The sequence below is a fragment of the Oncorhynchus masou genome, chromosome 13 (assembly GCF_036934945.1).
Source record: "Oncorhynchus masou masou isolate Uvic2021 chromosome 13, UVic_Omas_1.1, whole genome shotgun sequence".
Classification (NCBI taxonomy): domain Eukaryota; kingdom Metazoa; phylum Chordata; class Actinopteri; order Salmoniformes; family Salmonidae; genus Oncorhynchus; species Oncorhynchus masou.
In genome coordinates this window covers 32,884,953-32,903,884 of record NC_088224.1, presented here as the reverse complement: position 1 = coordinate 32,903,884, position 18,932 = coordinate 32,884,953, and the positions used below count along the sequence as shown (strand labels likewise).

The window sequence follows — 18,932 nt, the reverse complement described above, 5'->3', positions numbered from 1 at the left end:
AGCCCTTACACAGCTTGGAGGTATGTTTTGGGTCATTGTCCTGTTGAAAAACAAATTATATTCCCACTAAGCGCAAACCAGATGGAATGGCATATCGCTGCAGAATGCTGTGGTAGCCATGCAGGTTAATAAGTGTGCTTTGAATTCTAAATAAATCACTGACAGTGTCACCAGCAAAGCACCCCCACACCATCATTTCCACTGGTCTAATGTCCATTACTCATGTTTCTTGGCCCAAGCAAGTCTCTTCTTATTATTGGTGTCTTTTAGTAGTGGTTTCTTTGCAGCAATTCGACCATGAAGGTCTGATTCATGCAGTCTCCTCTGAACAGTTGATGTTGAGATGTGTCTGTTACTTGAACTATGTGAAGCATTTATTTGGGCTGCAATTTCTGAGGCTGGTAACTCCAATAAACTTATCCTCTGCAGCAGAGGTAACTCTGGGCCTTCCTTTCCTGTGGCGGTCCTCATGAGAGCCATTTTCATCATAGCGCTGGTTGGTTTTTCGACTGTACTTGAAGAAGCTTTCTGTAATTTCTCTTTGCTATTTGAGCTGTTCTTGCCATAATATGGACCTGGTATACCGCTGTCTTCTGTATACAACCCCTACCTTGTCACAACACCACAGATTGGCTCAAACACATTAAGAAGGAAAGAAATTCCACAAATTAACTTTTAACAAGGCACACCTGATAATTTAAATGCATTCCAGGTGACTACCTCATGAAGCTGGTTGAGAGAATGCCAAGCATGTGAAAAGCTGTCATCAAGGCAAAGGGTGGCTACTTTGAAGAATCTCAAAATAAAATGTACTTAGATTTGTTTAACACTTTTTTGGTTACTACAAGATTCCCTGTGCTATTTCATAGTTTTGATATCTTCACTATTATTATACAACATAGAAAATATTTAAAATAAAGAAAAACCCTGGAATGAGTAGGTGTGTGTATATATATATATATATATATGCATTTATTCTCCGGACTCTGACATTGCTCGTCCTAATATTTCTTAATTCAATTCTTTGACTTTTAGGTTTCTGTGTATTGTTAGATATCACTACACTGTTGGAGCTAGGAACAAAAGCATTTCGCAACACCCTTAATAACTCATGCTAAACGTGTATGCGACCTATAATATTTGATTTTGTTTCCTCTCAAGGCTTAAAAATCCATCTTTAACCTCTCTCCTCCATTCATCTACACTGCTTGAAGTGGATTTAATAACAGATGACATCAATAAGGGATCATAGCCTTCACCTGGTCAGTCTATGTCAATGTTTCCCAACCAGGGGTACCTGGGGGTACTTAGCCTATCCACAGGGGGTACTTGAGAAGACTCCTGAGACCATAGGCCTACTGGTAAAATGCACATGAGGGGATACTTCAGGGGTACTCTGGGCAGAGCAGAATTCCGTTGGTGGTACAATAACTGAAAAAAAGATGGGAACCACTGGTCTATGTCATGGAAGGAGCAGGTGTTCCTAATTGTTTGTACACTCAGTGTAGTTTGTAGTGCCATGACACTTCTTTATCCACTCCCAGGAGGGTCAAATCTGAACAAAATGTACCTCTACGGGGCTGTAAAAAAAAAACTATACTAATTAATATATTTAAGAGTTATCCTTCCTGTCACAGGCTTGTGAAGTTAATTTCGCTCTCCAAAAGACCACAGACTGTAAAAAGCTACAAACAAGAATCTAGCCACTCCTCCATAAACCCTTCCTCTGTGACAGCTGCTGAGCACTCGCTCTATCCTCTCAGCCACGAGGTGTCCACGCGCCGTTCCCGGGCGCTGATTGGTTGCAGACGACACAAACATCGATGTTCATGCGCTGAGCCATGCTGTGCATTCTGCTTCCACATGCTCAGCTGAAGCGATCAACAACGCTGGTGAATCACTGGCTGGCCTCTTCATATAAAAGCTGCGCCTTCCTCCTTTGTTTGTAGATCCTAAAGTTAACTTGACAGTTGGTTGGAGATACTTGTGGATAGGCTTACACCAAAGCAATCTTTTAGCGCTGCTTCATAGTCGTAGTTCATTAAACCTCAATCAATTAATTATATTGACCGTCTTATTGAACAACAAAACATTGATTTGGAGTTGGAATAACTCTGAACTTCTTGCAGTGTAACTATTAGACTTGGATATCGACTAAATAGCAAACATGGTTGCTATGCCAAAGAGAGTGAAGACTTTCGAGGTCATTTTCAGCGATGCTAGCAAGGCTTTCTACTGCAGTGGAGACAAAGTAGCCGGGAGGATCGTGGTGGAAGTAGCGGAGGTGACCAGAGTCTCGGCTATGAGGGTACTCGGAATTGGATGCGCCAAAGTGGAATATGCCAAAGGAAAGCAGAAATGCAGAGAGCAGAATGAGTACTTGAGATACGAAGAAGTTGTTCAACTTGTTGACCACCCAGCTGGTAAGATCCTCATTGAATTATTCCGTAAAATCAATATGATGAATAACTTATTTTCAAGTGTAATGTTAGCCACGTAAGATACGCATAGTAGACGAAGATCAGTTTGTGATTATTACATGCATTTCAAATGTGACTGTCGCTGTAAGGCTCGAATTACAGATTCATGTGAAGTATCAAGTTCATTTACCTAGCAGTTATGAGCTGTTTTAAACTAAAAGTGTTTCCTACATCAGTCATTGACTTCAGAGTTGAATTGCATGGAATGAATGACTCGCCTATACAAAAGCTGCTGGCAGCAGTGGCTGAGCAGTATATTTGGAGTGTATACAGGGAATCCCATTCTAAGGTGTCAAAAACATCATCTATCTTTCACAGTACTAGGCTGAGGGTAGCATGGTGTTCTTGGCAAACCTCCAACACTAGGCTTTAGAAATTAACATAGCTGATAGTCTAACTTTTTTTTTTTAAGCAACCATGTATCTTGCCGTTTCGACTACAGGCAAATCACCATTATTAAAACACTTTATTAACAATTTCAGATCATGATGGATCAGTTGTCCTAAGACCTGGCAACAAGTATGAGTACATGTTTGGATTTGAGCTCCCCCAGCAAGGGTAAGTCTCTTTGCATTGGCCTGTGTTTTAGTAAGTCAATACAATATAAAGCTTCCTCTGTATGTGGCTCTGCCTTATCTTTTTGTTTCCCCACAGGCAGATTGTGTCTTCCTACAAGGGAAAGTTTGGCTATGTCCAGTACTTTGTCAAGGCCTTGATGGATAGGCCTGCTCAACCTGCCCTGGAGTGCAAGAAGCACTTTGAGGTGGAGGAGCCCCTGGATGTGAACACCCCAGATCTGCTGGTGAGTTCATCTCTCACTTATCACAAAGCCTGAACTGCAAAAGTAAAAATAGCTGAGGTGCAAGCCAACTAGCCGCCTGAACTCTGTGGAAACTCACCTTTTAATGGTATTGCTGATACACAACAGATGACAATCTGAAAGCATTAAGAGTGAGCAGTCTGCATCAGGTGTTTCCCTTGAGTGTTAACTTCAACCAGCCTTTAGAATTAGTTGTGACATGCCCAGATGTGATGCTTCAGGTTGGGCACCTGTGCCTCATCCTGCTCAGCAGTCTTCCTTGTAAAGCATGGACAGATTTGACCTCATGAAATTCAAGTCATAGGTCCTAGAAGTCTTTAAACAATTTAGAAAACTTGGCATTTGTGAACATGAAGGAATAGATGTGTTGAATTGGAGCTCTCAAAAGCATGGTTAAACATCTGTTATAGTGAGCCCATGTGTAACCAGTTTCTTTCTCTCCCTCTTCAGTCTCCTACAGGTGGCATGAAGGAGAAGAAGGTCACCTGCATGTTCATTCCCGACGGCCAGGTGTCCCTCAACGCCAAGATCGATCGCAAGGGGTTCTGTGAGGGCGAAGACATCTGCATCTGTGCCAAGTTTGAGAACACCTGCTCACGTATTGTGGTGCCCAAGGCAGCCATCATCTCCAAGCACACCTACCAGGCCAATGGCAGGACAAAGGTCTTCCGTCAGAAGCTCTCCTCTGTGCGTGGCAACCACATCATCTCCGGTATGTGCGATGCCTGGCAGGGCAAGACCATCCGTGTGCCCAAGATCAAGCCCTCCATGCTGGGCTGCAACATCATCCGTGTGGAGTACGCCCTCATGGTGAGCATCTTGATCCCCTCGAATTAGCATAATAGGATAGTGCTAATGGGTTTGTGGTAAGCAGCCATTTCAAGTATCAATGGCCTTTCATTGGTCACATGAAGTGTTTATTAACCTTTAAACTAACTCGTCGCTATTATCATAGACGTGCTTATAATAGTATGTTAATTACTCTAAATCCGCCACCATTTCAATTAGGTAAGAGGATGAGCCAAGTGTCCGCACTAGTTAGACATGCAGCCTTTTGAAATGGCCACTCAGCAAGTCTGGTTTCTAACCGTTATCCTCTCCTCCAGATCTACATGCACATCCCAGGCAGCGAGAAGCTGATCCTGGAACTGCCGCTGGTCATCGGCACAGCTGGCCTGGGCAGCCGCACCAACAGCGTGAGCAGCACAGACGGCTCGGTCAGCAATGCCTCAGCCAGCTGGGTGTCCCTGCGCATGCCCTCTGCTCCCCCCAGTTACTGCGATGTCACCCGCGACTGCCGCCTGGATCAGCCCCTCACACCCCTGCTGAATGACTACGACGGCGACGACAGCCCCATCTTCATGCATTCCTCAGCCTTCCAGTTTCCACCCCTGCCTGCCTACTCTGAGGTGAGTGTCTTGAAAATAAATGCAGATAAACTATCTCCATGATGGTACTAGTTCGTTGTGATTGAATTGATGAGCAGGTGATCTAACACAAGTGTCTCTCGCCGGTTTCAGGTTGATGAGGAGTTCAATGGCAACACTCGCATGCTGCAGGTCTGCTGAAATACCTCAGCGCTTCCAGAACTCTGGTCCACTGTACAAGGGCCACTTCTGGCACTTAGCTCACTTGAAAAGGAGCAGAATATCCAAACTAGTGTTGGACGGACTTTGGGAAGTGATGTGGTGTCTCGTATCGGAGCCGGCCCTGCATCGAGAAAAGAAGAGGATGTGAAGGTCACGAGGCAAGAGGCCTTTCTTGTGCTGGCGCTGTCAGCCATCTTTGCAGCACCTCCTAAGCGGATCTGGTTCTGTTTCCTCCTGGACTGTTGCTGTTCAGGTTTCTGCACCTGAGCATGACACTGCAGACTTCATGGTTTGCGACGTCTTGGTGTGAATAAGCTGCTCCTTCCAATACCCTCAATGTTCTTAATACATAAGAGATGAATGTTAAGAAATTAAGAGGGATCTTATAGTCCTTTATAAACCATGTGATCTCCATGAGTTTCCCACTGGGGCCAAGCATTTGTTGAGAAGTCCCTGACTGATTATGAATAAGCTCTTTGCTTGTTGGGTGTGTTCTTCATGGTGTTTCGTCATTCCATATAATTCCTGTATTTCACAAATGTGGGATTTCATCTGAGGAAGCATATTTTTTTCCTAATTCTATTTCTTCTAAAATAAAAGCAAGCAATGTTGTGTTAGGACATGTTGAATATATCTTCCCAAGGACAATCATGCAGAGTCATATATTCTGTACCAGTGTCTTCTATGGTATTCAATTTTCTTATGGATGCATATTGCTCTAACCTCCTCCTACAGGAGATCTCATGGTTTAGACTTGTTTCTCCCGTGTTTTGTTGGGTGTGTCTCCAACTGAACCACCGATATATTGTTGTGGTATCACAACAGCAAGGGCTCAAATAGTTTTGTATTTCAAATGAGGGCTGAATCACAAGACAAACGGGGGTGTATTTTGTGCATAAGACATCGCGGAAATGCACCTTGTGTGAAAATAATATTGACAATATATTTGGGTTTATCTTAGAAAGCGTTTCACTGTGGGATGCCTAAGCTGAATAAATGTTGTAAAATTATCTCTGAGAATGCAATGAATCTTTTATATTTTGTGCATATTGTAAATGGACATTTTTGTATGAGACTGTTTTCTATAAATAAAAAGTTGCACTAAATCATGTGGTACATGACGACAATCATTACACTGTATAGCCAAGCTCCAGTTGCTTCTAGAGATGATCCCTTCTCTGAAAAGGGAATTGTAATTTAAAGCCTACGACTGGACTCAATCTGAATTGCAGTATTATGTAAGATCTGCATTTTTAAATTATAAGTAGCTATAGCTGCATTCATGGTAAACTGCCTATGTCAGCTCAATCGGGAAATTCTTTACATTTTTTAAAGTGGCTTGATTCCAGCCCCTAGAATTTACAATGTTTCTGAAATATTTGCTTCCACCAAATTCTATTTCCTAACCCTTAATACTGAAGTTTATTTTATTGAACTTGTGGAACTACCGTTGCACGACTATTGAGGGCCCCCCCCCCCCCCCCAAAAAAAAAAAAAATTGGGCACATTATCACAAACTATTGTGATAGTATGAATATAATATTGGGACTATCAGAACTGAGGATTGAGTAAAGCCCTAATGCCTTGCACAGGATGTGACCCTTAACCCCCCCCTATTGTTAATTTCATGTTAATTCATTATAGCTGATTATGTGTTAGATCTTATCAACTTACGTTCTTGTGAACATTAGTTCATTAACAAATAGAAGTTTTGAACTTCTATTTGCTATTTATGGCTTGTAGGCCTCATTGACCTGAGCTCATACAACTCGTTTTTAAGTTTAAAAAAAAGCATAATGGATTCATTTGATTATAACAAACACTCAGATGAAACATTTATTTATCACAGACTACTTTGTGTCAAAGTTTAACAAGGACATTTGTTTTGAAACCATTTAAAAAGTTTAAATAGTGGCACGATTGTATGTCCTCAACCCGGGATATGGCGTATCTAGTTGGCCCTGGGATAATCCTGATAACATTTTCAGCCGACAGCCGACCTCTCCTCTCGTGGGGATGAAGACCAGGACAAATTCCCATTATTGACCAGAATGTAACAACCTCAGCAGGGCCCTCCTCCTCATGACTGGGTTGTTCCACATCGGCTGTCTCTTGGTCTGGATCATATTCTGTGTTGTCTTCAACATCTGACACTTCCTCCTCTAATGCATCTTTACTGTCAGTTTCCTGGCCTCTCCTCACCAGTGTCATGATCAAAGATATGATCAAGAGCCTCACATACAGTATATTGTTTGGTCATTGTGCTGACAAAAGAAAGAATTGTGAGCAAGGCCTCAAAAAAGTTTTATATACCAGAGCTACGAGAAAAGTTCCATATATTATTGAGACAATGTTGTGATTGTTTGTAAGAATGCCAACAGGTGTGGTTCCCATGGGGTAAAGATTCTATTGGGGAAAGGTTCCCGTCGGGGTTGGCATGGAAGCCAAGAAGTGGAGTGAGGTGTGTGCTCAAACACACATACAGTACATGTGGGAGTCTGGGAGAGGAAGTGTGTCCATCTGAAGAATGGGCATGTGCCTGAACTCAATTTTATACACTAGTTGTAGTCTCACCCATTCATTTCTAATGGCTGGTCATTTTTGACTGGGAACACCACAGGTGTACAAAAGTAAATAAACACCCATAATGTAATGAAAATCATCTAAATGTATTTTGTGTGTTCGGATGCCCTGTATGGACAAAGTATTGGAACCTTATGACAATCAGATTAAATGAACTACATTTTTCAGAGAGAAAACTTGTTAATCGGTCCAATTCGACCGGAACACAGCAGGAGGGTTAAAGCAAATCAAAGGAAAATGGGGCTGCCCATCAAGAAAAGTCTTCCCTTTGGGTGAGATTTGGTTGTGAATATCTCTCAAATTCTCAGTGTCAATTAACTGTAAAAAATGACATAAGTTACCATAAGATTGAGAACTTGTTGCAACCAAACACCCCAATAACTACTTGAGTGCCTTTATCTCACACGGAGAGAGTCCATATCCATCAATAAATAGGGGATGGAGTAGCTTTGAGTTAAGAGAAAACCTTGCAGATATGACAGACATTGATTTTCTAGAGTCCACGATAATGAGCATATATACTTGGGCCGGGATTCAATCCGATTGCACTTTGTCTGCAATGCAGGTTTTAAAAGCAATGTTCCCGCATTCGCAGAGACCACATTCATGTTCCACTCTATACAGTGCCTTGCGAAAGTATTCGGCCCCCTTGATCTTTGCGACCTTTTGCCACATTTCAGGCTTCAAACATAAAGATATAAAACTGTATTTTTTTGTGAAGAATCAACAACAAATGGGACACAATCATGAAGTGGAACAACATTTATTGGATATTTCAAACTTTTTTAACAAATCAAAAACTGAAAAATTGGACGTGCAAAATTATTCAGCCCCTTTACTTTCAGTGCAGCAAACTCTCTCCAGAAGTTCAGTGAGGATCTCTGAATGATCCAATGTTGACCTAAATGACTAATAATGATAAATACAATCCACCTGTGTGTAATCAAGTCTCCGTATAAATGCACCTGCAATGTGATGGTCTCAGAGGTCCGTTAAAAGCGCAGAGAGCATCATGAAGAACAAGGAACACACCAGGCAGGTCCGAGATACGGTTGTGAAGAAGTTTAAAGCCGGATTTGGATACAAAAAGATTTCCCAAGCTTTAAACATCCCAAGGAGCACTGTGCAAGCGATAATATTGAAATGGAAGGAGTATCAGACCACTGCAAATCCCCCAAGACCTGGCCGTCCCTCTAAACTTTCAGCTCATACAAGGAGAAGACTGATCAGAGATGCAGCCAAGAGGCCCATGATCACTCTGGATGAACTGCAGAGATCTACAGCTGAGGTGAGAGACTCTGTCCATAGGACAACAATCAGTCATATATTGCACAAATCTGGCCTTTATGGAAGAGTGGCAAGAAGAAAGCCATTTCTTAAAGATATCCATAAAAAGTGTTGTTTAAAGTTTGCCACAAGCCACCTGGGAGACACACCAAACATGTGGAAGAAGGTGCTCTGGTCAGATGAAACCAAAATTGAACTTTTTGGCAACAATGCAAAACGTTATGTTTGACGTAAAAGCAACACAGCTTATCACCCTGAACACACCATACCCACTGTCAAACATGGTGGTGGCAGCATCATGGTTTGGGCCTGCTTTTCTTCAGCAGGGACAGGGAAGATGGTTAAAATTGATGGGAAGATGGATGGAGCCAAATTCAGGACCATTCTGGAAGAAAACCTGATGGAGTCTGCAAAAGACCTGAGACTGGGACAGAGATTTTTCTTCCAACAAGACAATGATCCAAAACATAAAGCAAAATCTACAATGGAATGGTTCAAAAATAAACATATCCAGGTGTTAGAATGGCCAAGTCAAAGTCCAGACCTGAATCCAATCGAGAATCTGTGGAAAGAACTGAAAACTGCTGTTCACAAATGCTCTCCATCCAACCTCACTGAGCTCGAGCTGTTTTGCAAGGAGGAATTGGAAAAAATGTCAGTCTCTCGATGTGCAAAACTGATAGAGACATACCCCAAGCGACTGACAGCTGTAATCGCAGCAAAAGGTGGCGCTACAAAGTATTAACTTAAGGGGTCTGAATAATTTTGCACGCCCAATTTTTCCGTTTTTGATTTGTTAAAAAAGTTTGAAATATCCAATAAATGTCGTTCCACTTCATGATTGTGTCCCACTTGTTGTTGATTCTTCACAAAAAAATACAGTTTTATATCTTTATGTTTGAAAAGGTCGCAAAGTTCAAGGGGGCCGAATACTTTCGCAAGGCACTGTATATGTCTGCTCAATTGGAAATAACATTTCAATGGGGCATTGTCTAAATCCACGATCAGATTGAATCCCTGCCTTGGATGTTAAAACTTCTCCTGCCCTAAAAACTGAACAAGGATAAACACAATTCTTTGGAAACATTCCCTTCATGAAATAAGTCCAGACAAACAGAAATACTCACTGTTTACCCAGAGAAGAATTGAAAGGCATTTCAAATGGGAGTGGGGCGAATGCATCGTCTTTGGGAATCTTGTCCTTTTATCCTTTCAAGTTACCTCCATGTCTAGTGATCCCAATTATGTTTTCACCAGGTTTCTACCCCTTCATCTCATAATTATTCAACTATGTCCCCAATTAGATGGTTTTCTCAGTTTTGTCTGTCTCTAGCGCGGGAATCCAAAGTCATGTAATTTTGCTTATACTCTGTTACCTAAATGTGTTGGTTATCCTACAAGCCTGTGGCCAGACTATTTTGGTAATTTGGCCTTTTAACAATCGACTGAGGGAGACAAGATGAAAGATGAAGAGAGATGAAGTTTGGAGAAAACTCCTTAATTGTTCTTGGCCTTGTCTGATCAGTGATGCATGCAGTCAAGACTGAGAGTCCACGCATGAACAAATTTTTCCAAAGCATGTTTTCTACTCTGTGTTTCGGTGCTGACGTGCATGAGTGCTACTTCTGTGGGTCAAGTGATAAGGGCCATCGCTTATCTTCTGTCCAGCAGCAGCAGACAAGGTATAGTACACCACACTCCACCCCCTCTTCTCTGACAACCTCTAAAGCATGTGCTTCATTTTCACTTTCTGTCTGAATATATGGGGTTGAGCCTAACTTGAGATCCGTGAGGCATTCAGACACCATAGGGTTAGTGGTCACATGACCTGGGGAGACCTTGACAAGGACATTTCCTGGGCGCATCCTTCGTTTGCATTCAGGCTTGCCTCACAAGAACTACCTATGTTCGTAGTACATGTGCCCATCTTCGTGCCGTGCCATGCTTGTCCATTGCAATTTCTGCCAACGTCTACACTAATGTACATGGGCAAACTGTTTGGCTTGGTTATATGTCGTGGGTAGGCATTTACATGTACAGCCTTCAGGTGCATACAACTTCCCTAGGGTCAAAGGAAGAGGGTGGCATAGGATGGATGAAAACATTCCCAAAGTTAATGGTTGACCAAAGAATTAGCAGATGGTGAACTGAAATGGTTGAAACGCACCAACGCATATCGGCTAATGACTGTTTCCCTTGAGATCGTTCCACCCCATTGAGTCACCAGTACTTGCCCATTCTGAACTTAATGAGTGGGTACGGCTAACGTGGTTGCTGTGGAAGAAAAATCAACAGCAGATAACAGATATATCCACGTGAAAAAAATACTATGGTATATGGTATAAATACTAGTATTCACTGTAGTGTTTTTTTGAAGACTAAAGTGTGCAAAAACATTTTTAAGGATTGCTTCCCTTGAAATAAAGCCTCCCTGGCAAAGTATATATATTGCAGCTCTATATCCACTGAGCTGGTAAAAATATTTCTTGGAAAAAAATTCTGAAGTGTCCTGCAAGATCACATAATGATATTTTACATAACAGAACCGAATATAATAGCATAGCATAGTGGGCCTATAACGTTCCTGTTACACCAAAAACACTTACTGTCGAGTGAGATTTTAGGATGGTTAACTGAAGCTGAATAGTCACATTTATTTTCTCAACAGCGCATATTCCCGTGAAACTGATTAAGATCAAATGATTGGCATGCAGACACAATTTGGACATTTCACCAGTAAAAGGTGAAGAATTATAATTTACAATTGACAGTGATGATGGCCTATTTGGAAATTAGGTATGCCTAACTTGGTGTTTGAGGGTATTAAACATATTACATTTTCTTGAGACAATATGTTTGGGCATACACAGACATTTCAACTAATATTCCAAATTTGGTACAAACTTTGATAGAGAAATTATGTCTAAATTATATATATTCTTAAGGCTCTCTGCACCTAAAAAAATAGCACTACACCACTGGTGCCAACACATTAGGATGGAACTCCTGCATAGTTACAAACCAGTCATAGTATGCACCCTATCCCCAGAAGCTAAAATCAGACCTGGGGTGTGCAACAGCTATATTTGGCTGTTCTTCATACCGACAGAGGTATTGTTTTAAACCTAGGATGCCAGACACAGGGACACTGAACGAACACAGTAGGCTACATGCCCTGCATGTCCTGGGAAAAGCAAGGCCTTTCAGACATATTCCCCACTCATAACAACTTCCACATCTTATACATCTGAACAACAATTTACAGCAACCTTCATAGTGGATAAAGGCTGGTCAGAGGTATGGCAATGAAGGTAGACACATGCAAAAAGGCACATAAGCAAGAATATGTTTCGGGCATGTGTCTTTTTCAATTGGGTCACTGACCTTTGACCTTCTACAGTCTTTGACCTCAGGTCATTCATCTCAGACCCTTGTTGTTGACCATGCCTCCTATAACAGCTCTGCTACCATGAGGTCAAGGAAGGGGACACGTTTCTGACAGCCCACTCACCAGGGTAAAGTATTGTCCCACTGGGCACACGCTGTTTGAATTAATGTTGTTTCCACAATATTTCAATGAAATTATGTTGAACCAACGCGGAATAGACGCTGAATTGACGTCTGTGCCCAGTGGGGTGTGAGTCACTTCCCAGTGGGCACACTACATAATTTCAACGTGGATAGTTGGTTAATATTTGGTTGAGACGTTAATCACTAAGATTACAACCTATATTCACCCACTCAAAAAGATAGCCCAAAGTTGGCTGATTTTCCAATCTACCACTATGCTTTCTACCATCTAAAAGCACAACCAAATTCCAATAGAAAAACTATTTCAGATTTTTGCTTTAGTTGTCACCCAAATGTCTATCACTGTAGTTTTGACCACAGCAAAGTTCAGCAAAGTTCAAATGCTAATAATGCAATTGTGAAGATCTCCACAGACCTGCAATGACATATGCATGCGATCTTGAACATGCATGGTTTATATGATTCTTTACAATGGGTGGGTCTAATCCTGAATGCTAATTGATTAAAAGCGCATTCCAGCCGGTGTCTATTCCACATGTTACCACCGGCTAAATCTATGACGCTAAAATGCCTATTTACTCTGTTCCATCTGACTGCGCAATCCACTGTCTCATCAGCCCAGCCAGGCAATTTATAAACTTGATCTCCACTATAAAAAGCATCTAGAGATTATCTCACATGTCACTTAGACTAACATTTACTTTTCAACAGTGGAGATTTGTATAGACATTACTGCCTGTTTCAATATTCAAATTCGATCTCCAACTGTCCCATAGTAATGGATGTGTAGGAGTCAGGAGTCGGGACGAGAGAGAGAGAGGCAGTCAGCGTTTCTCAGCCAGTCTAAATCATGACTCATCATTTGTATGGATAAATACAAAGAAATGTCAATTGAAAAAAGGTCAAAAGAAACGATATACAAAAGAAATGTCAATTGAAAAAAGGTCAAATGAAACAAAGTGCAGCTAGTTTGCACTTTTTTCAGCTTCAGTTTGAAGTTATTGTGTTAGCTGTGTTGTTGGCTAGCTCTTCTGAACAACAGTGTCCTAACAAGAGATTAGCTCATTGTTATGGATGTATCAAATAAATGCCACCACAAAACAGATTAAACAAATGCAGCTACTGTTGTTATTCTGTCTGCACTGGTTGACGTGACTGTAAGTTAGCCGTAGTTGGCTAGCTCACATTCAAGGTATAAGAACGTTGCCAGCCAGTATGGCAATGGAACATTTAGAACGAATGGGGTATACTGTTCAGTGGAGACTGCATGAATCAGGCCTTCATGGTAGAATTGCTGCAAAGAAACCACTACTAAAGGACAACAATAAGAAGAAGAGACTTGCGTGTGGTAAGGAACATGAGCAATAGACATTAGACCGGTGGAAACGTGTCCTTTAGTCTAGAGTCCAAATTGGACATTTTTGGTTCCAATCGCAGTGTCTTTGTGAGATGCGTGTTGGTGAACGGATGATCTCCGCATGTGTATTTCCCACCATAAAGCATGGAAGAGAAGGTGTTATGGTGTTGGGGTGCGTTGCTGGTGACACTGTCTGTGATTTATTTAGAATTCAAGGCATACTTAACCAGCATGGCTACCACAGCATACTGCAGCGATGCGCCATCCCATCTGGTTTGGGCTTAGTGGGACTATCTTTTGTTTTTTTTCAACAGGACAATGACCCAACACAGATCCAAGCTGTGTAAGGGCTATTTTACCAAGAAGTAGAGTGATTGAGTGCTGCATCAGACAATGGGTGGCTATTTGAAGTATAAAATATATTTGGATTTGTTTAACACTTTTTTGGTTACTACATGATTTCATATGTGTTACTTCATAGTTTTGACGTCTTCAGTGCTATTCTAAAATGTAGAAAATAGTAAAAATAAAGAAAAATCCTTTAATGAGTAGTTGTTCTAAATCTTTTGACCGGTAGTGGATCTACCACTTGGATAGTTCCATCTGAGCGACTGGCTTAATCCCATTCTTGAATTTTTATTTTTGGTTGAGTTGTAGACGTGAATCCAACATATAATTTTTTAACTTGTCGACAATTTCTGTTTGGTTGTCAATGCAACGAAATACCAACATTTGAAGGAGATGTGTCTTCTGCTTGGATATTTATTGTATTTCAAAAGTGATATTGAAATGTGCTTGGTTGTCAACGCAACCAAATACCAACATTTGAAGGAGATGTATCTTCTGCTTGGCTGTCACGCCTACTCCCTCTCTCCGGCACTCAACGTCTCCGGTCTACTAACCACCGGTCCTGGACACCCAAATTATGCACACCTGGCAACCATCATTACGAAAAACCTGCCCCGCATTGTTGTGCACACATGGACTTCATAATTACCTTGATTACTTTCCCTTTATTTAGCCCTCAGTAGCCTCAGTCTTCAGACAATATTGGTTTTTGTTTATATTCAGTACGCTACTCCTGTTTTGTTAATCTTCATGTTTCTTATTACTAAACTCAATTTCTGCACCTGCTTCCTGACTCTCTGCGTATACGTTACATTGGATAGTTACATCTGTGACACAGTTTTAGGGCTCTATTCAACCCGTATCGCGGAAGTTCAGCGTTACAGCATGATTGAAATTTAAAGGCAGTGCTCCTGCATTAGAGACTGCATTCATGGTAAACACTGCATATGTCGGCTCATTGGGAAATTGTGCAATTAACACTTCAGCTATACAGATTGAATGGAGCCTGTAGTCTGGCTTTAATTCCAGTTGTTCTACAAATTAAGAATTGATATGTTGGACTCACGTCCTAGAAAAGGACTAAATCAAATTAAATCAAACTTTAAATGCACTTTAAAAGTCTGATATGATTTAGTCCTAAGTGTTTGAATAGCCATACTAACACACTGTATACTACATACTTAATGAGTATATACTACATAATAAAAGTTAATTTTAGTATACTGTAAATGAACAGTATCCATTCAGTTGTGTACTTACCGCTTCGCCTGTCTACCAGAAGTTGATGCTGTTGCTTTGCAACACCTTGTTAGCTTGTTAGCGTAACAAAATTCTGGGTTTGTTATTAAATTCAGTCTGGCAAATTCAGAGTGCTGTCAGATTGTCTGTTTGTAAATTCAGAGCCAACACTGGATTGTCTGGCCGAGGAGTTGATCCGAACGTTCTGACCTCACGACGGCAGTCAAGCACCCAAGCTAACTGGCTTGCTAGCCAGCAAGCTACTTTCATACACAAATGAGAGAACGCCTCACTCTGATCATTTTACTCACCCTAGCAGAGATGGTTAGGCTGATTTCATGTTATCCAGAGCACTGGTGAATGTAACTGTGCTGCTAGCAACAATTTAATTAGGCTTTTTTGCCGATGTTTAATGACACCGACCATATTCAACTTGTGTTGAGCGTTCGTAAATTCATCAGTTATTTTGCACTCTGGCACTGGTGCACTCTGGCACTGGTACACTCACGGGCGAGAGTGCTCTGAAATCGGAGTAGATAGTCAGAGCGAATTACGAAGACACCCAAACGTCCATCGAGAACACACAACGACTATACCACAAACTAAGAATGAGAGGAATAATCAAGTCAATAAATGTTGGGTAGTTAATTAGATAGCATATTGTTACTATACTGACAAGTTATATGTATTAGTAGCCAACTAACATTAGGTAGCTACAGAAGATAAAATACCGATATATACTGCTGTAAGGATATGCAATGCGGTTCGTAAGGATAGCATAGCTAACAAATTGTAAGACAGCAGTAACTTGTTTGAAAAGTCATTACTTTATTATATTGCTCAACATTTTCTTAACATTTGTCATAATTAGTTAAAGCAATCAATTTGTATCCGCTCTCCTGGACTTTGGTTGCATATTTTCTGCCATTTTCTTCAAATCGGAAAAAGAAGAATTGCACTAAAAGCACGGAAATAGTGTCCACGGTGCAGTACGACATCCGGAAACTTTTGTCACACTAATTATATCCATTCTATGACCAATAAGCATACTATACAGTCATGGCCAAAAGTTTTGGGAATGACACAAATATAAATTTTCACAAAGTTCGCTGCTTCAGTGTCTTTAGATTTTTTTGTCAGATGTTACTATGGAATACTGAAGTATAATTAGAAGCATTTCATAACTGTCAACGGCTTTTATTGACATGATGTTGATGCAATGAGTCATATTTGCAGTGTTGACCCTTCTTTTGCAAGACCTCTGCAATCCGCCCCGGCATGCTGTCAATTAACTTCTGGGCCACATCCTGACTGATGGCAGCCCATTCTTGCATAATGCCCACCCCAACTCACGCCCTGACCAACCTAAAATAGAAACATACAAAAGGAACTAAGGTCAGGACGTGACAGTACCCCCCCCAAAGGTGCGGACTCCGGCCGCTAAACCTAACCACATAGGGGAGGGTCTATGTGGGCATCTGTCCGCGGTGGCGGCTCTTGCGCGGGACGTGGACCCCACTGCACCTTAGTCTCGGCCCACTTAGGTGGCGCCTTAGGAGCGGCAACCCTCGCCGCCGACCTCGGACTGGGGACCCTTGCAGCATGCCCCGAATAGACGGGAGATTCCGGCGTCGCCGGAGTGAAGGGCGACTCTGGCAGCGCCGGAGTGAAGGGCGACTCTGGCAGCGCCGGAGTGAAGGGCGACTCTGGCAGCGCCGGAGTGAAGGGCGACTCTGGCAGCGCCGGAGTGAAGGGCGACTCTGGCAGTGCCGGAGTGACGAGCGGCTCTGGCAGCTCTTGACTGACGGGCGGCTCTGGCAGCTCCTGACTGACGGGTGGCTCTGGAAGCTCCTGACAGATGGGTGGCTCTGGCAGCTCCGGACTGACGGGTGGCTCTGGCAGCGCTGGACAGGAGGGAGACTCTGGGACTGCCATCAGAGGCCTGGTGTGTGGAGGAAGCACCGGATGGACTGGACCGTGGAGGCGCACTGGAGGTGGCAGCTCCTGACTGACGGGTGGCTCTCGAAGCTCCTGACAGATGGGTGGCTCTGGCAGCTCCGGACTGACGGGCGGCTCTGGCAGCGCTGGACAGGAGGGAGACTCTGGGACTGCCATCAGAGGCCTGGTGTGTGGAGGAAGCACCGGATGGACTGGACCGTGGAGGCGCACTGGAGGTCTCGAGCACCGAGCCTGCCCAACCTGTCCTGGCTGGATACTCCCCGTAGCCCGGCAAGTGCGGCAGGGTGGAACAGACCGCACTGGGCTGTGCTGGCGAACCGGGGACACCGTGCGTAAGGCTGGTGCCATATAACGCTGGCCAAGGAGATGCACTGGAGACCAGATGCGCTGAGCCGAATTCATTGCTCCTGGCTCGATGCCCACTCTAGCCCGGCCAATACGAGGAGCTGCGATGTAGCGCACCAGGCTATGCCTGCCTACTGGGGGCACCGTGCGCCTCACGGCATAACACGGAGCCTGCCCGGTCCACCTCTCACCACGGTAAGCACGGGGAGTTGGCTCAGGTCTCCTACCTGACTTAGCCACACTCCCCGTGTGCCCCCCCCAATAAATGCCTCTCGTCCCTGTTGCGCTGCCATGCTAACTCCTCATAACGCCGCTGCTCGGCTTTAGCTGCCTCCAGCTCTTCCCGGGAGCGGCGATATTACCCAGGCTGTGCCCAGGGTCCCTTACCGTCCAAAATCTCCTCCCATGTTCAGGTGTCCAGAACCCTCTGCTCCTCTGGTTCTGTAATGGTTGTCGTCTTCCTCTTCTGAGGAGGAGTAGGAAATATCGGACCAATATGCAGCGTGGTAAGTTTTCATCATATTTATTACACTGAACACAGGAAACAAACGAACAAGCGAATAAAGAAAAACCGAAACAGTCCCGAATGGTGAAAAATACTGAAACGGAAAATAACCACCCACAAACAAGAGTGGGAAAACAGGTTACCTAAGTATCGTTCTCAATGAGAGACAATGCTTGACAGCTGCCTCTGATTGGGAACCATACCAGGCCAACCACATAGAAATATAAACACAAGAACAAAACATAGAAAGCCCACCCCAACTCACGCCCTGACCAACCTAGAATAGAAAAATACAAAAGGAACTAAGGTCAGGACGTGACAATATGAGTGATATAGTATTGTCACATTTAATTTGCACTGTTAAAGCTACCCTTTGGAATGACTTCGATAGAACCAATGAATCTATTTCCTTGTTAAGTGGAGCTCTCGCAGCAATCATTCACATGATAGCACATTGGTAATAGTCAGTGACAAATAGCATGGCTCAGCAGGGATGGGCTTGGTTGAGACCAAAGGGTAGCTGTACGGATAGTAGTAGCTTATTTCATTTGCAGTACACAGCATACACAGGGTGGCCATACACAGGGTGGCCAAATTTCAGTCTCTCGATGTGCAAAACTGATAGAGACATACCCCAAGCGACTTACAGCTGTAATCGCAGCAAAAGGTGGCGCTACAAAGTATTAACTTAAGGGGGCTGAATAATTTTGCACGCCCAATTTTTCAGTTTTTGATTTGTTAAAAAAGTTTGAAATATCCAATAAATGTCGTTCCACTTCATGATTGTGTCCCACTTGTTGTTGATTCTTCACAAAAAAATACAGTTTTATATCTTTATGTTTGAAGCCTGAAATGTGGCAAAAGTTCGCAAAGTTCAAGGGGGCCGAAT

At 42.8% G+C, this 18,932-nt stretch overlaps 1 protein-coding gene across 1 annotated transcript; it reads left to right on the top strand.

The window, feature by feature from the left end:
* The first annotated feature begins 1,931 nt into the window (after positions 1-1,931).
* LOC135552109 (thioredoxin-interacting protein-like) lies at positions 1,932-5,995 on the top strand. Its single transcript, XM_064983520.1, has 6 exons — positions 1,932-2,423; positions 2,963-3,038; positions 3,135-3,282; positions 3,751-4,110; positions 4,407-4,709; positions 4,821-5,995. Exons 1-6 carry the CDS (start codon positions 2,168-2,170, stop codon positions 4,866-4,868), a joined length of 1,191 nt encoding a protein of 396 aa, XP_064839592.1. The 5' UTR covers positions 1,932-2,167; the 3' UTR covers positions 4,869-5,995.
* The last annotated feature ends 12,937 nt before the right edge of the window (positions 5,996-18,932 follow it).

Coding starts and splice junctions, on each gene's coding strand:
- LOC135552109 (XM_064983520.1), top strand. CDS start 2,168: ATGGTTGCTATGCCAAAGAGAGTGAAGACTTTCGAGGTCATTTTCAGC. Junction 2,424..2,962: donor ACTTGTTGACCACCCAGCTG/GTAAGATCCTCA, acceptor TAACAATTTCAG/ATCATGATGGATCAGTTGTC. Junction 4,111..4,406: donor GTGTGGAGTACGCCCTCATG/GTGAGCATCTTG, acceptor CCTCTCCTCCAG/ATCTACATGCACATCCCAGG.